The sequence below is a fragment of the Anomaloglossus baeobatrachus genome, chromosome 11 (genome assembly GCF_048569485.1).
Source record: "Anomaloglossus baeobatrachus isolate aAnoBae1 chromosome 11, aAnoBae1.hap1, whole genome shotgun sequence".
NCBI classification, from domain to species: Eukaryota; Metazoa; Chordata; class Amphibia; order Anura; family Aromobatidae; genus Anomaloglossus; species Anomaloglossus baeobatrachus.
In genome coordinates this window covers 71,532,656-71,551,360 of record NC_134363.1, presented here as the reverse complement: position 1 = coordinate 71,551,360, position 18,705 = coordinate 71,532,656, and the positions used below count along the sequence as shown (strand labels likewise).

At 41.3% G+C, this 18,705-nt stretch overlaps 1 protein-coding gene across 1 annotated transcript in view; it reads right to left on the bottom strand.

Moving 5' to 3' along the window:
• Positions 1-15,848, bottom strand: part of CACNG6 (calcium voltage-gated channel auxiliary subunit gamma 6) — a 276,802-nt gene extending 260,954 nt beyond the window's left edge. The window contains exon 1 of the mRNA XM_075328941.1: positions 15,062-15,848. Coding sequence (XP_075185056.1) covers positions 15,062-15,380 — 319 coding nt within the window. The 5' untranslated portion in view covers positions 15,381-15,848. The remainder of the gene's footprint in view (positions 1-15,061) is intronic.
• Between the last annotated feature and the right edge of the window lie 2,857 nt (positions 15,849-18,705).

Genomic DNA, 18,705 nt, shown 5'->3' with positions numbered 1-18,705 from the left:
ATTGTGTAATTATTAATATTTATAAAATAATTATAAAAAAGAGCCTGAGGGGACCTCCACATTGGATCCCCAACCACGGTAAAGCTGCCAGCTGTGGTTTTCAGGCTACAGCCGTCTGCTTTAACCTAGCTGGCTATCAAAAATGGGGGGGACCCAACGTCATTTTTTTTTTTAACTATTTTTTAAATAGAAAAAATTAATGGGCTTCCCTGTATTTTGATTGCCAACCAAGGTAACGGCAGGCAGATGGGGGTGGCAACCCATAGCTGTCTGCTTTATCTGCTGAAAATCAAAAATACCGCGGAGAGCTACGTCATTTTTTTAAAGATTTATTTTTACAGCACTGTGATGTCCAGCAATCAAAATACAGGGAAGCCCATTTTATTTTTAGTTATTTAAATAAATAATTAAAAAAAATATATATGGGCTCCCGCTGCATTTTTTGTATTGCTAGCTAAGGGTAATCCAAGCAGCTACTGGCTGCTAACCCCCACTGCTTGGTGTTACCTTCACTGGCAATGGAAAATCCAGGGAAGCATTTTTTATTTTTTTTGCCAAAAAACTACAAAAAAAAGGACGTGAGCTTCGCCATATTTTTGTATGCTAGCCAGGTATAGCAGGCAGGTGCTGGAAGAGTTGGATACAGTGCCAGAAGATGGCGCTTCTATGAAAGTGCCATTTTCTGAGGCGGCTGCAGACTGCAATTTGCAGCAGTGGGGCCCAGAAAGCTCAGGCCAACCTGTGCTGCGGATTCCAATCCTCAGCTGCCTAGTTGTACCTGGCTGGACACAAAAATGGGGCGAAGCCTACGTCATTTGTTTTCTAATTATTTCATGAAATTCATGAAATAATAAAAAAAGGGCTTCCCTTTATTTTTGGTTCCCAGCCGGGTACAAATAGGCAACTGGGGGTTGGGGGCAGCTGTACCTGCCTGCTGTACCTGGCTAGCATACAAAAATATGGCGAAGCCCACATAATTTTTTCAGGGGGCAAAAAACTTCTGCATACAGTCCTGGATGGAGTATGCTGAGCCTTGTAGTTCTGCAGCTGCTGTCTGTCTGTATGGAGAAGAGAAGACAGCAGCTGCAGAACTACAAGGCTCAGCATACTCCATCCAGGACTGTATGCAGAAGTTTTTTGCCCACCAAAAAAAGACGTGGGCTTCGCCATATTTTTGTATGCTAGCCAGGTACAGCAGGCAGCCACGGGCTGCCTCCAACCCCCAGTTGCCTATTTGTACCCGGCTGGGAACCAAAAATATAGGGAAGCCCATTATTTTTTAATTATTTCACTTATTTCATGAAATAATTAAAAAACAAATGACGTGGGCTTCGCCCCATTTTTGTGTCCAGCCGGGTACAACTAGGCAGCTGGGGATTGGAATCCGCAGCACAGGTTAGCCCGAGGTTTCTGGGCGCCTCTGCTGCGGATTTCACTCCGCAGCCGTCCCAGAAAATGGCGCTCTCATAGAAGCGCCATCATCTGGCGCTGTATCCAACTCTTACAACAGCCCTGGAGCCGGGTGGCTTGTTGGGTAATCATGAGTTAATACTGGCTTTGTTTTACTAGCCAGTATTAAGCCAGAGATTCTTAATGTCAGGCACGTTTGACCCGGCCATTAAGACTCTCCAATAAAGGGTTAAAAAAAAGACACCACACAGAGAAAAAATATTTTAATAGAAATAAATACACAGACACATTAGAGACTCCATCTTTATTACCCCCTGTCAGCCCTCCACGATCCTGCTCTTCTGTCTTCTTTCTTTCTAGTGTAGTAGTAGTGATGATTGTAGTGAGGATGAGGTTCACCAGCCCATCACTTGGGGCTGGGGAACCTCATCCTCACTACAATCCTCACTAGTGTAGTAGTAGTGACGATTGTAGTGAGGATGAGGTTCACCAGCTCATCACTTGGTGCTGGTGAACCTCATCCTCACTACAATCCTCACTAGTGTAGTAGTAGTGACGATTGTAGTGAGGATGAGGTTCACCAGCTCATCACTTGGGGCTGGGGAACCTCATCCTCCCTACAATCCTCACTAGTGTAGCAGTAGTGACGATTGTAGTGAGGATAAGGTTCACCAGCCCATCACTTGGGGCTGGGGAACCTCATCCTCAGTACAATCCTCACTACAATCGGGAAGCAGCGTGCAGCCTTCACTCCGTGAGTGATCAGTGCTGGCTGTCAGCGGTAACAGCGGTAACGCTGACAGACGCGTTACCATAGCAACGGTGCTCTCGGAGCCGCGGTTAGCGGTGACGTCACCGCTAACTGCGTTGCTATGGCAACGGTGATCTCCGTTAATGACCGGCTGTGTCAGCCGGTCCCTAACGGAACGGGGAGTCGACCGTGTGCTAGAGCATGTCGCCGGTACACGGCGATACACATATGTGCACCGTGTACCGGAGAGATGCACTCGCAGGTCCTACATGACGCGTCTTAGTCATGTGACCAGTCTGTAGCCAATGAGATAATAGCCACGTGACTGGTCACATGGCTATTTTGACATCACGATAGGTCCTGCTTCTCTGCTGCCAGTGCCGTCACCGGGAGGATTCAGCGATCATCGGATGGAATAGCGGCAGGAGACAGAGTGCAGAAGGGATCGCGAGGACCGGTAAGTGTTATGGCAATGTTTATTAACTGTTTGTGTACATTTATCATGCATTTTTATGTGTTTGTGATTGCCTCCCATTATAGCCTATTGGCTCGAGTTCGGTTCGTCGAACATTCGACGAACCGAACTCGAACGGGACCCCCGTTCGGCGAACCGACCTCGAGCCGAACCGCGACCGGTTCGCTCATCTCTAAAGCCAAGTGTACGATAAAAAGAACTATAAGCATAAATGAAGTACACAAAAACAGAGGGTGAGACACAGGGCAGGGAACATGCAAACATGGTCGCACCAGAATGATGGAATACAAGAAACCAAAAAGAATAACAAAATACATGGAAACCCTTCCAAACCTGAATTAAACAAAATAGGAGATAACTGGGAAGGGAATCACACAAACTAACTGCAGCGAATAGCAATAGCAATGTGTCAGCAAGAAAACCTTAATTGAGGCGCTGGGACTCCAGACAACCATCCATCCAGAAATATAGCCAGCACTGAGACATGTGAGCAGTGAGTATAAATAGCCCCTTCCAAAATGTGATTGGGCAAACCAAACGAGAAAGTGCACACACCTCAATAGAAGTGAAACGGGAAGACAAAGCTTTAGAAAGACAAAAGATCCTTCAGCACTTATCTCAACACAAAATAGGCTGTGGTCCAACCAAGAGTGGAATGGACCAACAACCAGAGATCACCTGTTCAAACCCCTGCGTGAAGTGAGATTTGAATTTTAGCAATATGTACATTTTAGCTTCATACATTTTTGAGTCAGACATGAGCCACTATAATTCACAACTTCTCAGTCAACAAAATATTTCATATTTAAAGGAAATCTGTTAGCAGGTTTTTTGCTCTGTAATCTGTGGACAGCATAATGTAGAAATTAACCCCTTTACCTCTCAGTGTTTTTCCATTATTTTTTGAGGGATGAGTTTTACTTTTGAATGAAACTACTAGTTTTTTCATGTAGTGTACTGGAAAATAGGAAAAAAAATTCCAAGTACAGTGAAAAGGCAAAAAAAGTGTAATTGCACGATTGTTTTGGGGATATTTTATTCCCGGGATTCACTATACAGTAAAATGATGTGTCAGCATGATGCCTCTTGTCCGTATGAGTTCGATACCAAACATGTATACTTTTACTTTTGTATAAGGGGTTTAAAAAATTCTGAAGTTTGTCCAAAAAAAAGTGGTGCTTTTTGCATCATTTTCCAAGACCCGTAGCGTTTACATTTTTTGTGATCTCGGGTTCAGTGATAGCTTATATTATGCATCTTGAGCTGGCGTTTTTAATGATACTATTTATGTGTGGAAGGTACGCTTTGATCGCCTGTTATTGCATTTTGCACAGATGCTGCATTTTGATCCCTGTTATTGCATTTTTAAAAAAATTTGCAACGACCAAAGAACGTAATTTGAGCTTTTGGAATTTTTTTCTCACCATGCCGTGTACCGATTAGATTAATTAATTTTGTTTTGATAGATTGGGCATTTCTAACTTCGGACTTCGGAGATACCAATTATGTGTGTATTTTATATTTTTTTTTAACTATTTTATTTTCAATGGGACAAATAGGGGGGTGATTTGCACTTTTAAGTTTTTTTATTTTTTTAAAAACTTTTTTTTACATTTTTATTTATTTTACTAGTCTCCCAAGGGGACTTTATGGATCATAAACCAAACTAATGAATTGTAGGAGTAATAAAGCAAAAGACCAAAAAGAAAAAACTCCTAAAAAATGTTTTATTAAATATTCAATATTAAAAAAGTAATTATAAAAAGCTATATAGCTTCTCAAATGTCCACTTGGTACAGACCGGTCAAGTGGGGAGAGTGCAAAACAGGGTAGAGACGATTAGTACCCCCCTATAATAACTAGCGCAACTACCTTAAACACCGACTACTATAGTTGGTCTATACACCTTTAAGTAAGACACCATCACTCATCTCACTAATTGTCTCTACCCTGTCTTGTACTTACCTCAAAAAGGGGTTAAAACACTGAATTAAAGGCCACGTCTCACTAAGCAACATCGCTAGCAACATCGCTGCTGAGGCACGACTTTTGTGACGCAACAGCGATGTTGCTAGCGATGTTGCTGTGTGTGACATCCAGCAACAACCTGGCCCCTGCTGTGAGGTCACTGGTTGTTGCTGAATGTCCTGGGCCATTTCTTAGTTGTTGCTCTCCCGCTGTGAAGCACACATTGCTGGGTGTGACAGCGAGAGAGCAACAACTGAATGTGCAGTGAGCAGGGAGCCGGCTTCTGCGGACGTTGGTAACCAATGTAAATATCGGGTAACCAAGAAGCCCTTTCCTTGGTTACCTGATATTTACCTTAGTTACCAATCGCTGGCTGGGGGCTGGTCACTGGTTGCTGGTGAGATCTGCCTGTTTGACAGCTCACCAGCAACCCGTGTAGCGACGCTCCAGCGATCCCTGCCAGGTCAGGTTTCTGGTGGGCTCGCTGGAGCGTTGCTTAAGCCTGCATTACACGTTGCAATTTCCCATACGATTTCATATGCGATTTGCAACGCCCCCATCGTATGTGTGGCACGTTCAATTTGTTGAACGTGCCGCACACACGATTAACCCAGTCACACGTACTTACCCGTCCATACGACCTCGATGTGGGCAGCGAACATCCACTTCCTGGAGTGGGAGGGACGTTCGGCGTCACATCGACGTCACGCGTAGCCAGCCAATAGAAGCGGAGGGGCAGAACTGAGCGGGACGTAAACATCCCGCCCACCTCCTTCCTTCCGCATTGTGGGCCGGGAGCCTCAGGACGCTAGTAAGATCTGTTCATCGTTCTCGGGGTGTCACACACTGCGATGTGTGCTACCCCGGGTACGATGAACACTCTGACGTGCAATTCTAGAGACAGGTACGATGTGTATGCGATGAACGTTTTAACGTTCAATCGCAATCGCACGTACCTGTCACACACTGCAATGTAACTTACGATGCCGGATGTGCGTCACTTACGACTTGACCCCGCCAACACATTGTAAGATATATTACAGCGTGTAAAGCAGGCTTTAGTGTGACGGTACCTTGAGTGATATGTCACTTATCACACTGTGTGTTGATGTTTACTTACAATGAAAGTTTTATCACCAGGTGATTATCACTGCTGGGAATATAGTGCTCTGGAGGAGTTATTTGACCATGCAATGTACACAGAAGGCTAATGGTGGTGTCACACACAGCGACGACAACAATGACATTGCTGCTAAGTCGCCATTTTCTGTGACGTAGCAACGACCTCAACAGCGACGTCACTGTGTGTGACACATAACAACCATCAGACCCCTGCTGCGAGATCGCTGCTCACTCTTGAATATTCCAGGTCATTTTTTGATCGCTGCTATCCCACTGCGCCACATGCATCCTTGTGTTTGACACCGCAGCAGCGACGGTCGCAACAACACTGAAGGCAGTGACGTAGGACTGAAGGCAGGACAAGGGCGTGTTTTTGTGGTGTATTTTACAACGCTCCCACGACTTCAATTGGTGGTCATAACAGCATTCCGATTGGGTAACTTGCCGAAGGCGTTACAGTGATTTCATTCTTTAAGTTCCATTCTTTGTTCCACGTAGTAGAGTCTCTGTCTGGTGTCGCTAGTTTGTCGTTCTTTGTGTCTTCCTTTGTTTGGCACGGTCACCCAATCAGGCGCCACTGTAGTGATCACCAATCGGAACAGAGGGGCATGAAAAAGGAAACGCAAAGGCGCTGTAGCGATCACCAATCGGAATAAAGGGGCGTGAAAAGAGGCAACGCAAAACATGTCTAGGGTTAAACACCACGCCTCTATCAAGATCTGAGTCGTCGCACAGTGACGCGTGTGACACGTCCCAACAACCGTCGAAGTCGCTATGATCGCTGCTCCATCGATGCTTAAAATTACATGTTTGACAGCTAACTAGCGATCATGTAAGGTCGCTGTTACGTCATAGGAAATGGTGACGTAACAGCGACATCGCTGTCGCTGTCGTTGTGTGTGAACCTAGCTTAAGTGTTGGCGGGGACAGCTTTCTGAGCTGTGGAACATGCACCTTAAAGTGGTGGTTCACTACTTTTCCTTATTGGCCACATCAATATTGTGTTGAGAAACAATGTTTCTCAAATATCTTGTGTTGCCAATAGTGCTTGTGAGCGACGCTATTGTAGTCCTCTGCCCCCCTTCGCGTGACCCCCGGATCCAGTGATGTCACGACAACTGACTGGTTGCAGTCTCCATGTGTGACTGGACTGTGGTCAATGTCTCACCGCTTAGCAAAGCCCAGCGTCACAGCTCATTATCTCCCTGCTCCCTCCTCCTTCACTGCAGAGTGAGAAAGCAGGAGCGATGCTGGACCGTGACGAGCGGTGAAAGTCCGCCCACAGCCCAGTGACTCACAAAGACTGGGGCCGGCCACAATGATGCCATGTGAACATGCAGTTGACGTGACATCACCGGATCCCTGAGGTCACAGAGGCCGGGGTCATGTGATGGGGAAGAGCAGACTGCAATAGCGCCGTTCACACGCAGAATTGACAACGCAAAATATTTGAGAGAAACCTTGTTTCTCAAGGTTATATTGATATAGCAAAAAATTAAAATGGGTGAACCACTTCCTTAAGAATTCTAATTGTGTCACAACTGCTGCACCCAGAAAATGAAGTGACAGGGTCTGTTTTCCTACATTATGCTGCTCTCAGATGAAGTAGCAAAAACCTGGTGACAGATTCCCTTTAGTACACACTGTTGATTTACAACCAGACTTGTCAAGAAGCAAATATTAACCTTGAGATGCTTCGTACAGTATATATCCTCTATAGGAATGCAGACATATACATAATGGAAATATTTAAAACTTTGTCCCTTTCTAGTAATGCTTAATAAAAATTGTTTTATTCTCTTGTATGCTTTTGAGAAAACAGCTTGTTTGTTACTGAACATGTCTAATAGCTTACAAATATCTTGCTGATATTAATACATACCCTTCTTGGATTACCTTACTTTAAACTGTTAATAGAAAAACTGGCAGACCTCTGCAAAGTACAGCACGATACCATAATAAAGTTATGATGGTATATCTGCTTCCACAAAAAAAGTCGCCAAAAGTGCCAAACACGAGAGCTGTTAATAAAGATAGTCAACAGCACTTAAAAGGATCATGTGAGGAGCCGTAGAGTATATGTCATATGATCTTTCAAAAGCTGCCTGACGGCTCGATCATAGAGTATATCATGTGACACTAAAAAAAGTCCTGTTTTATTCAACCCTTGTGTTATGCACTGTGGTGAGTATTTAGGGAGGGGGAACTTTAAAAGTATTTCTAATTCACTTTAAAAGCATTATAGTGACAGTTTAAAGGGGTTTGTTAAAATATAGGACAGTACCCTTGAAATTGTTCCAGAAAATGAAGCATTTTGACCAAAAAAAATATTACAATTAACACGTTTTGTTATATAAGTCTTTTTAGGTTTTTTTGTGTATATTTAAACAACACACAAAAAACCGCCAAAAATGCAAATTAGACATAATTTCACACAAATCCCCTTTAATGGGCCAAATATAATTGTTGGCACCTTTTAAAAATTGTGGGTGAACAAGTTTGTTTCAAGCATGTGATGCTCATTCAAACTTTCCTGTCGCAAGTAACGTGTGGGCAATATGAAAATCACACCTGAAAGAAAATACAAAAGGGGAGAAGTTGACTAAATCTTTGAATTGTGTGTCTGTGTGTGGCACAATGAGTATGGAGAACAGAAAGAGGAGAAGGAAACTGTGTGAGGACATGGCAACCAAAATTGCTGAAAAATATCAACAATCTTAAGGTTACAAGTCCTTGTCCAGAGATCTTGGTATTCTTTTGTCCTTGGTGCGCTACATAATCAAGAGGTTTACAACCCATAGGATTGTAGTTAAACAGTGGATATGGACAACAGAAAAAATTGATGAAAGGTTGCAAAGCAGAATAGCCTGGATGGTGGATAAGCTGCTCCAATCAAGTGCTAAAGAAATTCAAGCTGTCCTGCAGGCTCAGGGTGCATCAGCATCAGCACAAACTACTCTTTGAAATTTGAATGAAATGGAACTCTATGGCAGAAGATCCAGGAAGACCCCACTGCTGATACCAAGAAGTAAAAAAGCTAGACTATACTTTGCCAAAATGTACATGAGTAAGCCAAAATCCATCTAGGAATGCATCTCGTGGACAGATGAGACCAAGACAGAACTTATTGAGAAAGCAGATCATTCTACTGTTATTTGAAAATGGAATAAGGCCTACAAAGTAAAGAACACAGTACCTACAGTCAAATATGGTGGAAGTTCAATTATGTTTTGAGGCTGTTTTACTGCCTGTGGCACTGGGCACCTTGACTGTGTGCAATGCATAATGAAATCTGAAGATTTGCTAGGATTGCATCCTCGGCCATGCACCTTCCATCAGGACAATGACTTGAAACATATTGCAAGAAGCACCCAGAAATAGAGGGAAACAAAGCAAAGGAGAGTCTTGAAGTGGCAGCAATGAGTCTGAATCTAAATCCCATTGAGACCTGTGGAGAGATCTAAAAATTGCTGTTGGGAGAAGTTGCCTTCAAATATGAGAGATCTGGAGCAGTTTGCAAAAGAAGAGTCCAAAATTCCAGTTCAGATGTAAGAAGCTTGTTGATGATTATAGGAATCGATTGATTGCAGTTATTTAAGCTAATAGGTGCGCAACCATTAATTAAGTTGAGGGTGACAACAATTTTGTCCAGCCTATTTTGGGAAGCTTGTGTGAAATTATATCCAATTTGCCTTTCTGTTGTGCTGTTCCAATAAACGCTAAGGGAATAATCATGTGTATGGCAAAACGTGTAACTGCAAAACAATTCTGGGAGAAATACTTCATTTTTTGGATCATTTTTAAGGGTGCCAATACTTTTGGCCATGACTGTATATTGTACAATGTATGTATGAAATTACCAAAGGTCTACAAAGGTCTCTCCCGTGATCTGTTTATACCCAGGAATGTAACTGTAATGACAAACCTCCTTTATGTCTAGGAGAAAGACGGTTTCTACACCATCAGAAAAGTGGGTTCTTTACTGTAACAGAAGTAAAACAATTGACCTATCTTCCTGAGAAAAATGTTATTGTTATTTCAAAATATTGAAAGATATTAAAAGGGCTTCTAGAGTATATAATATTACATGTTATGGTTACTAGTCCTGGATTATCAAAGATGGGTTGATGATCAAGGAACTTGGCTTTTCTAACATGAGAAAAATGGCTTTCATCTCACAAGGGTGTATTATTTATTGTATTTTTTTGACTATAAAAAATAAACTAAGAAAATATGTGTCTTATAGTGACAAAGTGTCCTTACCAATCACTGAGAGACAGATAGGTCCCTGAAACAGCGCCTGCACTTTCAGGTGATCAGTTGTTCTGGACGTCTTCCAGGTAATTAATGAGCCTCCCACCTCATAACTCGGCCCTATAAATACTCCCCTACCACTGACAAACCCTTGACCAATTACATGGCCCCACAGCCCTTATAACTCCACCCCCCACTTTTCCCGCACAAAATGCCCTACACCTTAACCCCTTACTAACCCTCAAGCCTAGCATCCCTCCTCAGTCATGTTGCCCTCCCTTGAGCCCCTTCAGGGCAGGCGTCCGGGCTTTTCTATATGGGTATAATAAGTGTATAACTACATTATGTCAATTACGTCACTATTCTACTTTACTGCATTAATATTTGTGACATGGACCCCCTCCACTTCTTAACACCGCCAGTGAAGTTTTAAGTGAATCTTCTAGTCCTATGATACAAAAAATAGGCCACTATGGCCAACATTGTAGGATTTCCAAGGTTTTTTTTCAGCCTTACAAATTATGTTACATATTACTCTACTAAAAGTATTACCCTTACAGATATGTCCGCTGAATTGTTCTGATCTTGTAACAAATTTCAAGTAGTTTGAAATGGTGCAGGAATAGTTAATGCCATGCTACCATTAATAGAATGAGATTCCAGGTAAAATGTATGGTGATTTTATTTAAGAATGCACTACTGAGAGCTCTTTCTCCTTCATCAGGTCAAAAAATCACCTTTGAATGTAATTTCGATATGATGAAGGAGAAAGAGCTCTCCAAAATGCGTTATAAATAATGAATTTGATTATTAATGTTACCTCTTCAAGAATTGGAACTAAATTCTTCCCATATTTTACTTAGTTTTCCATATCATGCTAAGTATAATCCTTCTTTATTAAACCCTACAATTTTTTTTGCACACAAATTATGCCATTTTTTTAAAAGGAATGTTTGAAAAATGAGAATATATCTTGGAAGACCTCATTCTTTCATAGAGTTTTGGAAGGTTTGGGGACTTTACAATGGATCATCATCTCCAAATGTAAATTGTTTGAAACATTGATCTGCTTGTCAAAATGACTCTTAAGGGCGCTTTACACGCTGCGACATCGCTAGCGATGTGGCTAGCAATCGCATCCGCCCCCGTCCTTTGTGCGTCACGGCAAATCACTGCCCATGGCGAACAATATCGCTAGGACGTGTCACACATACTTACCTTCCTAGCAACGTCGCTGTGGCCGGCGAACAACCTCTTTTTAAGGGGGCGGTTTGTGCGGCGTCACAGCAACGTCAATCAGCGGGCGACCAATAGAAGCGGAGGGGCGGAGACCAGCTGCATTCACATCACTCCCACCTCGTTGCTGGAGGACGCAGGTACGTTATTGTTCGTCGTTCCCGGGGTGTCACACGTAGCAATGTGTGCTGCCTCAGGAGCAACGAACAACCTGCATCCAGCACAAGCAACGATATTTTGAAAATGAATGACGTGTCAAAGATCAATGATTTGGTGAGTATTTGTGATCATTAGCGGTCGCTCGTAGGTGTCACACACAATGACATCGCTAACGAGACCGGATGTGCGTCACGAATTCCATGATCCCGATGACATATCGATAGATACGTCGTTGCGTGTAAAGCGGCCTTTTCGCTCATGTCAAGGACAACATATCCGGAAGTACCAACAGAATTGCTGGTGTCTCTGAACCCAGCAGATTCAAGTGTTACCAACTCTGTGACGAAAGAACACTGAGGAGCAAAGGCGCAAAATAATGTCTTATCTGGTAAAAATGCAATAAGAGAGAAAGAGGTACGCTCACCTTTTCAAGTTGTGTGACACATAAGGCATGCTTAATAATGGAGCAGCTGCGGCAGATACACGAGTGCACAGGACAGTGCAGACAATGCAGAAAAAGTACAGCAGACATGTTCACTCCGCGCTGCTGCTGAAGACTTTCCAAAGGAAGATCAAGGACACAACAGTTTAGATAAAAGGTTTTATTCAATGCATTTCATAGCCATTACAAGCTTCTTCTTCATCTTTTTCAGTACTGTGGTTATTTTTCTGAAAAAGAAGCTTGTAATGGCTTTTGAATGCTTTGTATACCTCTTATCTCTATGGCGTGTCCTGGATCTACCTTTGGAAAGTCTTCAGTAGCAGCGTGGAGTGAACACGTCTTCTGTCCTTTTTCTGCAACTCTATAATGAGGCAGATACTATAAAAATGTAGGTGATCATCAATCTGTGATAACAAATTGACGAATGATTGAGAAGTAGAACTCAACCCATATTATGAAAGAATTTCACCTAAAAATAGAAAATTGGTCTAAACTGAGGAAAAATAAAAGTAAAAATTCAGAATGATGTAGTCAAAGTCCTGATGTAAACCCAATAAAGATGAAGAACTATGCACTTTTGTACTTTACTGAGCAGTTCATCAATGTAAATTTATCAATGAGTCTAAACTAACAGAGTTCTGCCAAGAAGAGTGTTCTAAGGTTACGCAACAGCTAACTTAAAAGGCTTATGTTGAACTATGGGAAAGGTTTGGTCATGAATGTACACAGGATATTAAGTTTGATCAAGCTTAAATTTTACTATAATTGAAATATATGTAACAATCATTCGAAAATTGTGAAACTATATATTGTGACCGATGCAAAAATATTAGGCATAATCATATTTTTATACAATGATAGTTGTGACATTTTACCTTTTTCTGTGCTAATCTCTACATCAATTTATTAGTAACCCAACAATATTATAATATGAATATAATAATTGCAAAAGCATTGATTAAACATAAATATGAAGACCGGTGCAGACAAACTTTTTCATATGCCATTTTAGGTCATGTAAAACTATCCGAGTGGACACTGCTTTGGATTCTCCTCTGTTAGTTGCCATCACAAGCCAGGTCAGCCTTTGCCGTAATTGAATATATATATATATATATATATATATATACACATATATATATATATATATATATATATATATATATATATATAGATATATATATATATATATATATATATATATATATCTATATATATATATATATATGGTTTTAGAAAACAAGTAAAAATCAGAATCCCAAGTAACACAGACCCTTACAGAACATCTGTAATTACTATGATAATTATGTACACATCGTTTTAAAATAAAAAAATCACTAATGTATATTTTCTTTATTTCAATCCTTCATATTTTCATTTTCTCTACAATATTAATCTAAAAATAAACCAAACTTAAAATAAAAACTAAAAAAGAATTGACACATGTATTGTTTAGATGGCCAGGCCACTTGACGTAGAAATGTGTCGCTTACAAAAAAATATTCAAGGGTCTGCACAAAGTTTGATACACCTTCTTGAGAAACTTGAGTTCTCATTAGTGAGTTCAAGTATGGAATTAAATCTATACTTTCTTGAATTATCACCATTTTTGGGCTGACCTCTTATTCTTAATGAATGTGTACTAGAAACTAGAATTTTTTCTCAAATATAAAATATTATTTTCATTTCGACATATCAAAACTCATATCCTAACTTTTTGAAAATTTAGATCATCTGTGGTGTTGAACATTTTGCTTACAGCTGCTGAGAAACTACAACTTCCTTGGAGTCTTATCCTTTATAAGCATCAGATCTAACCATATTTTATCCAATTAAAATTATCCAATTAAAATTAGAAAGTGAAAATTTTTAACAAATGTTACAATTATAATCATTCTAAGAGGAAATAGAACATTCTTTTGTAAAGACATAAGTGATGAAATGTTAATTTACACATTTTATTTAAAGGACCAATAACTGTTCCCTAGAAGTCCTTTTACATCACATGGAAGAAGTAGTAATGAATGGTATCACATGGGACAGGAGGAACATTACCAAAGGAAAATTTGGTTAACTTTCCCCCATTCAACATCTCAGGATCTTCCAAAATTAAAAAGTCTAAGAAAGAAAAAATTCTAGGTTCAAATACAAAACTTAAAGAAGCTCCATTTGGAAAAATTAAAAATGTAGTTAATTCTGTTAGAATTATTTAAAAGATACAATTACTAGAGTATTAAATACATGCCAAGAAGAATGCGGAGGATATTACATAGTCATTATTTATATTAGTTATTGGGATCACTTCTGTGTTCATTGTAGAAGTTGTAAATGTTTACTACTATTAACATCTCAATTTTTGTGATTGTGGCAAAATTGTTTTTGGCCTTTTCACCATGGGGAACATTGTTGTGTTTTGGCTGCTATATTCCAACGATTTTACCGTAAATCAATGGTGATGCCAACTTTTAACTCATATGATTAAGATGCTTTCTAAACTAATTTATCAGGGTTTACGTGGCATCTCCATAGGCAAACAAGGTGCATCTGCATGAACATATGGTAAGCTGTTTTATGGAGCAAACTGCTCTAAATAGCACAAAAAAGCAACAACAGAGGGAGTAGGGTGCTTGACTCTACTTTTTCAAAGAATATGCTTCTGACATGACACCTACTCAGTTTGCTTCTTCATTTTTGATGACCAGTGTAAGATGATACTTTTAAGAATCCTCCGACAATTTCGAATTGATAAAAATAAGCATTTGACGAGAAATATTGAAACGTAGCAACGCTCTTCGAACAAACATTGCAAAAGAACATCAACAGGTGCATTGTCAAATCTTGTGTATGCAAAAGAACATATGGAGGATGCTATAAAATGTATTGGCTGAAGGATAATTCACAGAGCAACAAGAGCTGCATTATTCTCTACATTGAATCTATTCCTAACAGCAGTATTTATAACCATGTTTAGAATCCGCAGCCATCCAACAAGCTAGCCACAAATGATTTATACACAAGTTATAATTATAACCACTGAATACGTAAAACAACAATACAACACTGAATCCTTTCTTTTGTTGATGGTCCGTCTTGCTTAATTGCATTCTAATTCAGAAATGTGTCTATGTGGATGTGTTACTTTTATGAGATTGATCTGCTCACCTCTAAACTTTGCTCTAAAGTCAGCTATGTGGGGTCCTGTATATAAACAACACAAGTACAATATGTAATAAAAGTACTATACCTCCAGGTAGCTCTGCGGGGCCACAGGTTGGACGGTATTCATCCACATCCGAGATCCACAGTTTCTTGTAGCAGAACTTCCATAGCCCAAAATGGGCAGCTTCACATGTCATACTGTGGTTCTGCTTATAGGTATTCACCTCCACCCAAAACTCTGTCCCAACTGCCAGCACGGTGAGTGTTACCCCCACAAGGGCCACAAAAAAGGCCAATTTGATCTTGCCCTCTTGTGCATCAGTCAAGCCTTTTCCACGTTGTCCTCTACCTCTTCCCGAGAAGCGCTGCTCCTCCTCTTGCATGAAAAAATTAGGCCACATCATTTGTGTAGTGAGGATTTTTTCCCGTAAACTGAGAGAATTGATGTAAATAACCCTTTCGGTGTTCACGCTCTTCTCTTCTCTGATCTTCCTTCTCTTTTTTTGCTTAGTATTTAGGTCGCTCAAAGGCAATCTGCTGTAAGTTTCACAGGCTACAGAGACGTAGCAGGGACATCAATGTGCTCTCTCCTTTTCTGCTTTCTCTCTCCCCCTCTTGCTGTTACACACAGACGCACACACATGGCCTGGAAATAATCTCTGCACCTGTTACATTCATCACATCTCCCAGGCAGAGCTGTTATTTTAAGGTTCCCTTAAAGGCACTTTCCTCGTGAACAGGCGACAGAGATCAGAGTGAGACTAAGACAAAATGAAGTTAACTTATCCCCATCCAGCCTTGGATGATATGTGCACCCTGTATCTTTCTATGTCTGTGCTGCATGTTCTCATGGTTATCTGCTGTATCTATGCTGGATTGGATTCTGCTCCTTCTATGATTTCAGCTTCTTTGCCGTAGAGCAGAAATCCCAGAGCAACTTACACTTTGATGTCACACTTAACTCTTGGTTCTTTGGAGATCAGAGAGGCCTTATTTACCCAAGTATTCCACATTCGACTATCGATTTACACTTCCATTTCTAATTTATGAATACCAAACCTAGAAACCTGTAGAATATAAATAAATGCAGATTTGGAGAAAACACAAACAAATATCTTGACTAATTGCTCGTAAAAAAGTCTCTCCACAAATTATTTATTCATTTCAAAGAAGCACATTTAGAATGCTTGGAACAAACAGAATTTTAAGATTTTTTTTATTTTTTTTAACCTGAATGAATACTGCAGGGAAAACCTATGCTGCTACTTGAAAAAAAATAGCTTTCACTGTGTCTGTGTGGTTAAAAGCGTATGTGTTCTCAGAAAATGGCAGGGCAGCTCAGTAATGCACTGTCAGAGACAAAACCGCCTCCAGCTCCAGCGGTACAGAAATGCAAACCAGAATAATTGGGCAAATGTTATCTCTGACTTCCTTATACTGAGGCTGATGGATTCATTCTACTCATATGTGGATTGCATTGCAGAATTCCTTGAGAATAAGTCTTTAATATTGTCAACAAAATCTAAATTCTGTAAAACAAATTAATTTATAAGTGCTATCATATTGAAGACTTTCAGTAAAATCTTTGTCACCATTTATATCATGGTTTATTACAATTATCAAAATATATGACTCCAGTTTTCTTCTCTTTTTCTCCCCAATTCTTAATTGAAGTGGTACAGAGGTATTAGACTTCTTTACCTATTACAAGGCATGTCATTTCAGGATCCTTAAAGGGGTGGTTCACTAGCTATTTTTCCAAGATACATCGATATTATGTTGAGAAACAAAGTTTCTCTCACTCTCAAATACCTTGTGTTGCCAATAGTGCCTGTGAGCGGCACTATTGCAGTCTGCTCATCTCCATCGCGTGACCCCCCGGGATCCGGGATCTTAAAGATCCGGTGATGTCACGTCAACTCCAGTTGACATGACATCACCGATCCTAGCCCCAGTCTTCCTGAGTCACTGGGCTGTGGGCAGCGTTTCACCACTCATCACAGCTCAGGAACACAGCCCAGCATCTCCCTGCTCTCTTCTTCACTGCAGAGGGCTGCAAGCAGGAGCGATGCTGGGCTGTAATGAGTAGTGAAATGCCACCCAAAACCCAGTGACTCAGAAAGACTGGGGCCGGACTTGGTGATGTCACGTCAACTTCCAGTTGACGTGACAACACTGGACATCAGAGGTCACGGAGCCCTGGAGTCATGCGATGGGGATGAGCAGACCGTAATAGTGCCAATCACTGGCACTATTGGCAATACAAGGTATTTGAGAGAAACCTTGTTTTTAAAAATAATATCGTTGTGCATTGGAAAAATAACTAGTGAACCACCTCTTTAAAGGGGATGTCCATTACTAGGACAACCCCTTCTGATTCCACATGTTTCCCCAAGGTAAAATAAAAAAGTCTACACTAATCACAGCAGCCTGCATTGCTACAGAGATGTCATTACTCACGGTGCTGGGGCTCACGTAACGGTGTGATGTCACAAAAGCATGCATCTGCATCCAATCATCACCGGCTTCTGTCTCCTCGCCTTTGGAGAAACGAGTTAATCAACGGAAAGTGAGTGCTGAAGATGCCACTAACTCCCTGTTGATTTCTCCTGTGTCAAAAGTCAAGGAGAAAGAATCCAGCACTGATTGGATGTGGGGCTCGCATGATATCCCAATGACACGTAACCCCCGGGATGGCTGGAACTGACCCGGCTTGGGAGTTGAGTATAGGCTTTTTATTTTACCTGGTGGAAACGGGTGTAATCAGTTGTGGTTGTCCTAGCAGTGGACAACCCCTTTAAAGATGTGACAGGGGGATGTTTTTGGTGTGATTTGTGGGGGACTATAATTTTAAGTTGATGCCTTAGGTGGGTTTTGGTGGGTGTACAAAGCTGAATTCCTGTGGTGGGATTTGGGGGGGCTGGGATGTTGTAAATATGCCTGTTGTGGGATCTTGGGGTGTGTGCAATGCTGTGGGACCCCTGCAGTGGAATTTTGAGGGTCTATGATGCCTGTCGTGGGATGTGTGCAATGTGAGGGAGGATTCTTTTGATATGGTTTTAAGTGGTATGCGATAACTGGAGGGACAGCTGTAATGGTATTTTTGGGTGTGTGCGATGATGGAGGCTGACTGTTATGCGATTTTTGGGTATATAATGCTGTACATATGCTTGTGGTGTATGTGAATTTCTGGGGGATGCCTATAGTGTGATTTTGAGAATTGGGATGTTAGCAGGAGATGCCTGGGGTGGGATTTGGGGGTCTATGATGCTGGGATATGCCTGTGTTGGGAGTTTGGGGATATGCGAAGCCGGGGTGACACCTGTGTAAGATTTTGGAATGTGAGATACTGGCAGGACAGCTGTGGTGGGATATGTGGTGTGTGCAATGCTGTGGGCGAAGCTTGTGGTGAGACGTACATCCCAGGGAGAGCGCCCATAGCCCTACAACCCAGGGACAGTTCCCTTAGACCTACAGCCCAGGGACAGCTCCCTTAGCCCTAAAACCCATTGACAGCTCTTGGATAGCTATACTACCCTAGACCATCTACCCAGTGGCAGCTCTCATATATCCCTACTAACCAGGTAAAGTTGTCGTATAGCCCTACTACCCAAAGACAGCTCTCTTATAGTCCTACTACCAAGGGACAGTTATGCTACAGCCCTATTACTTATGGACAACTCTCGCACAGCCCTTCTACACAGGGACAACTCCTGCAAAGCCCTACAA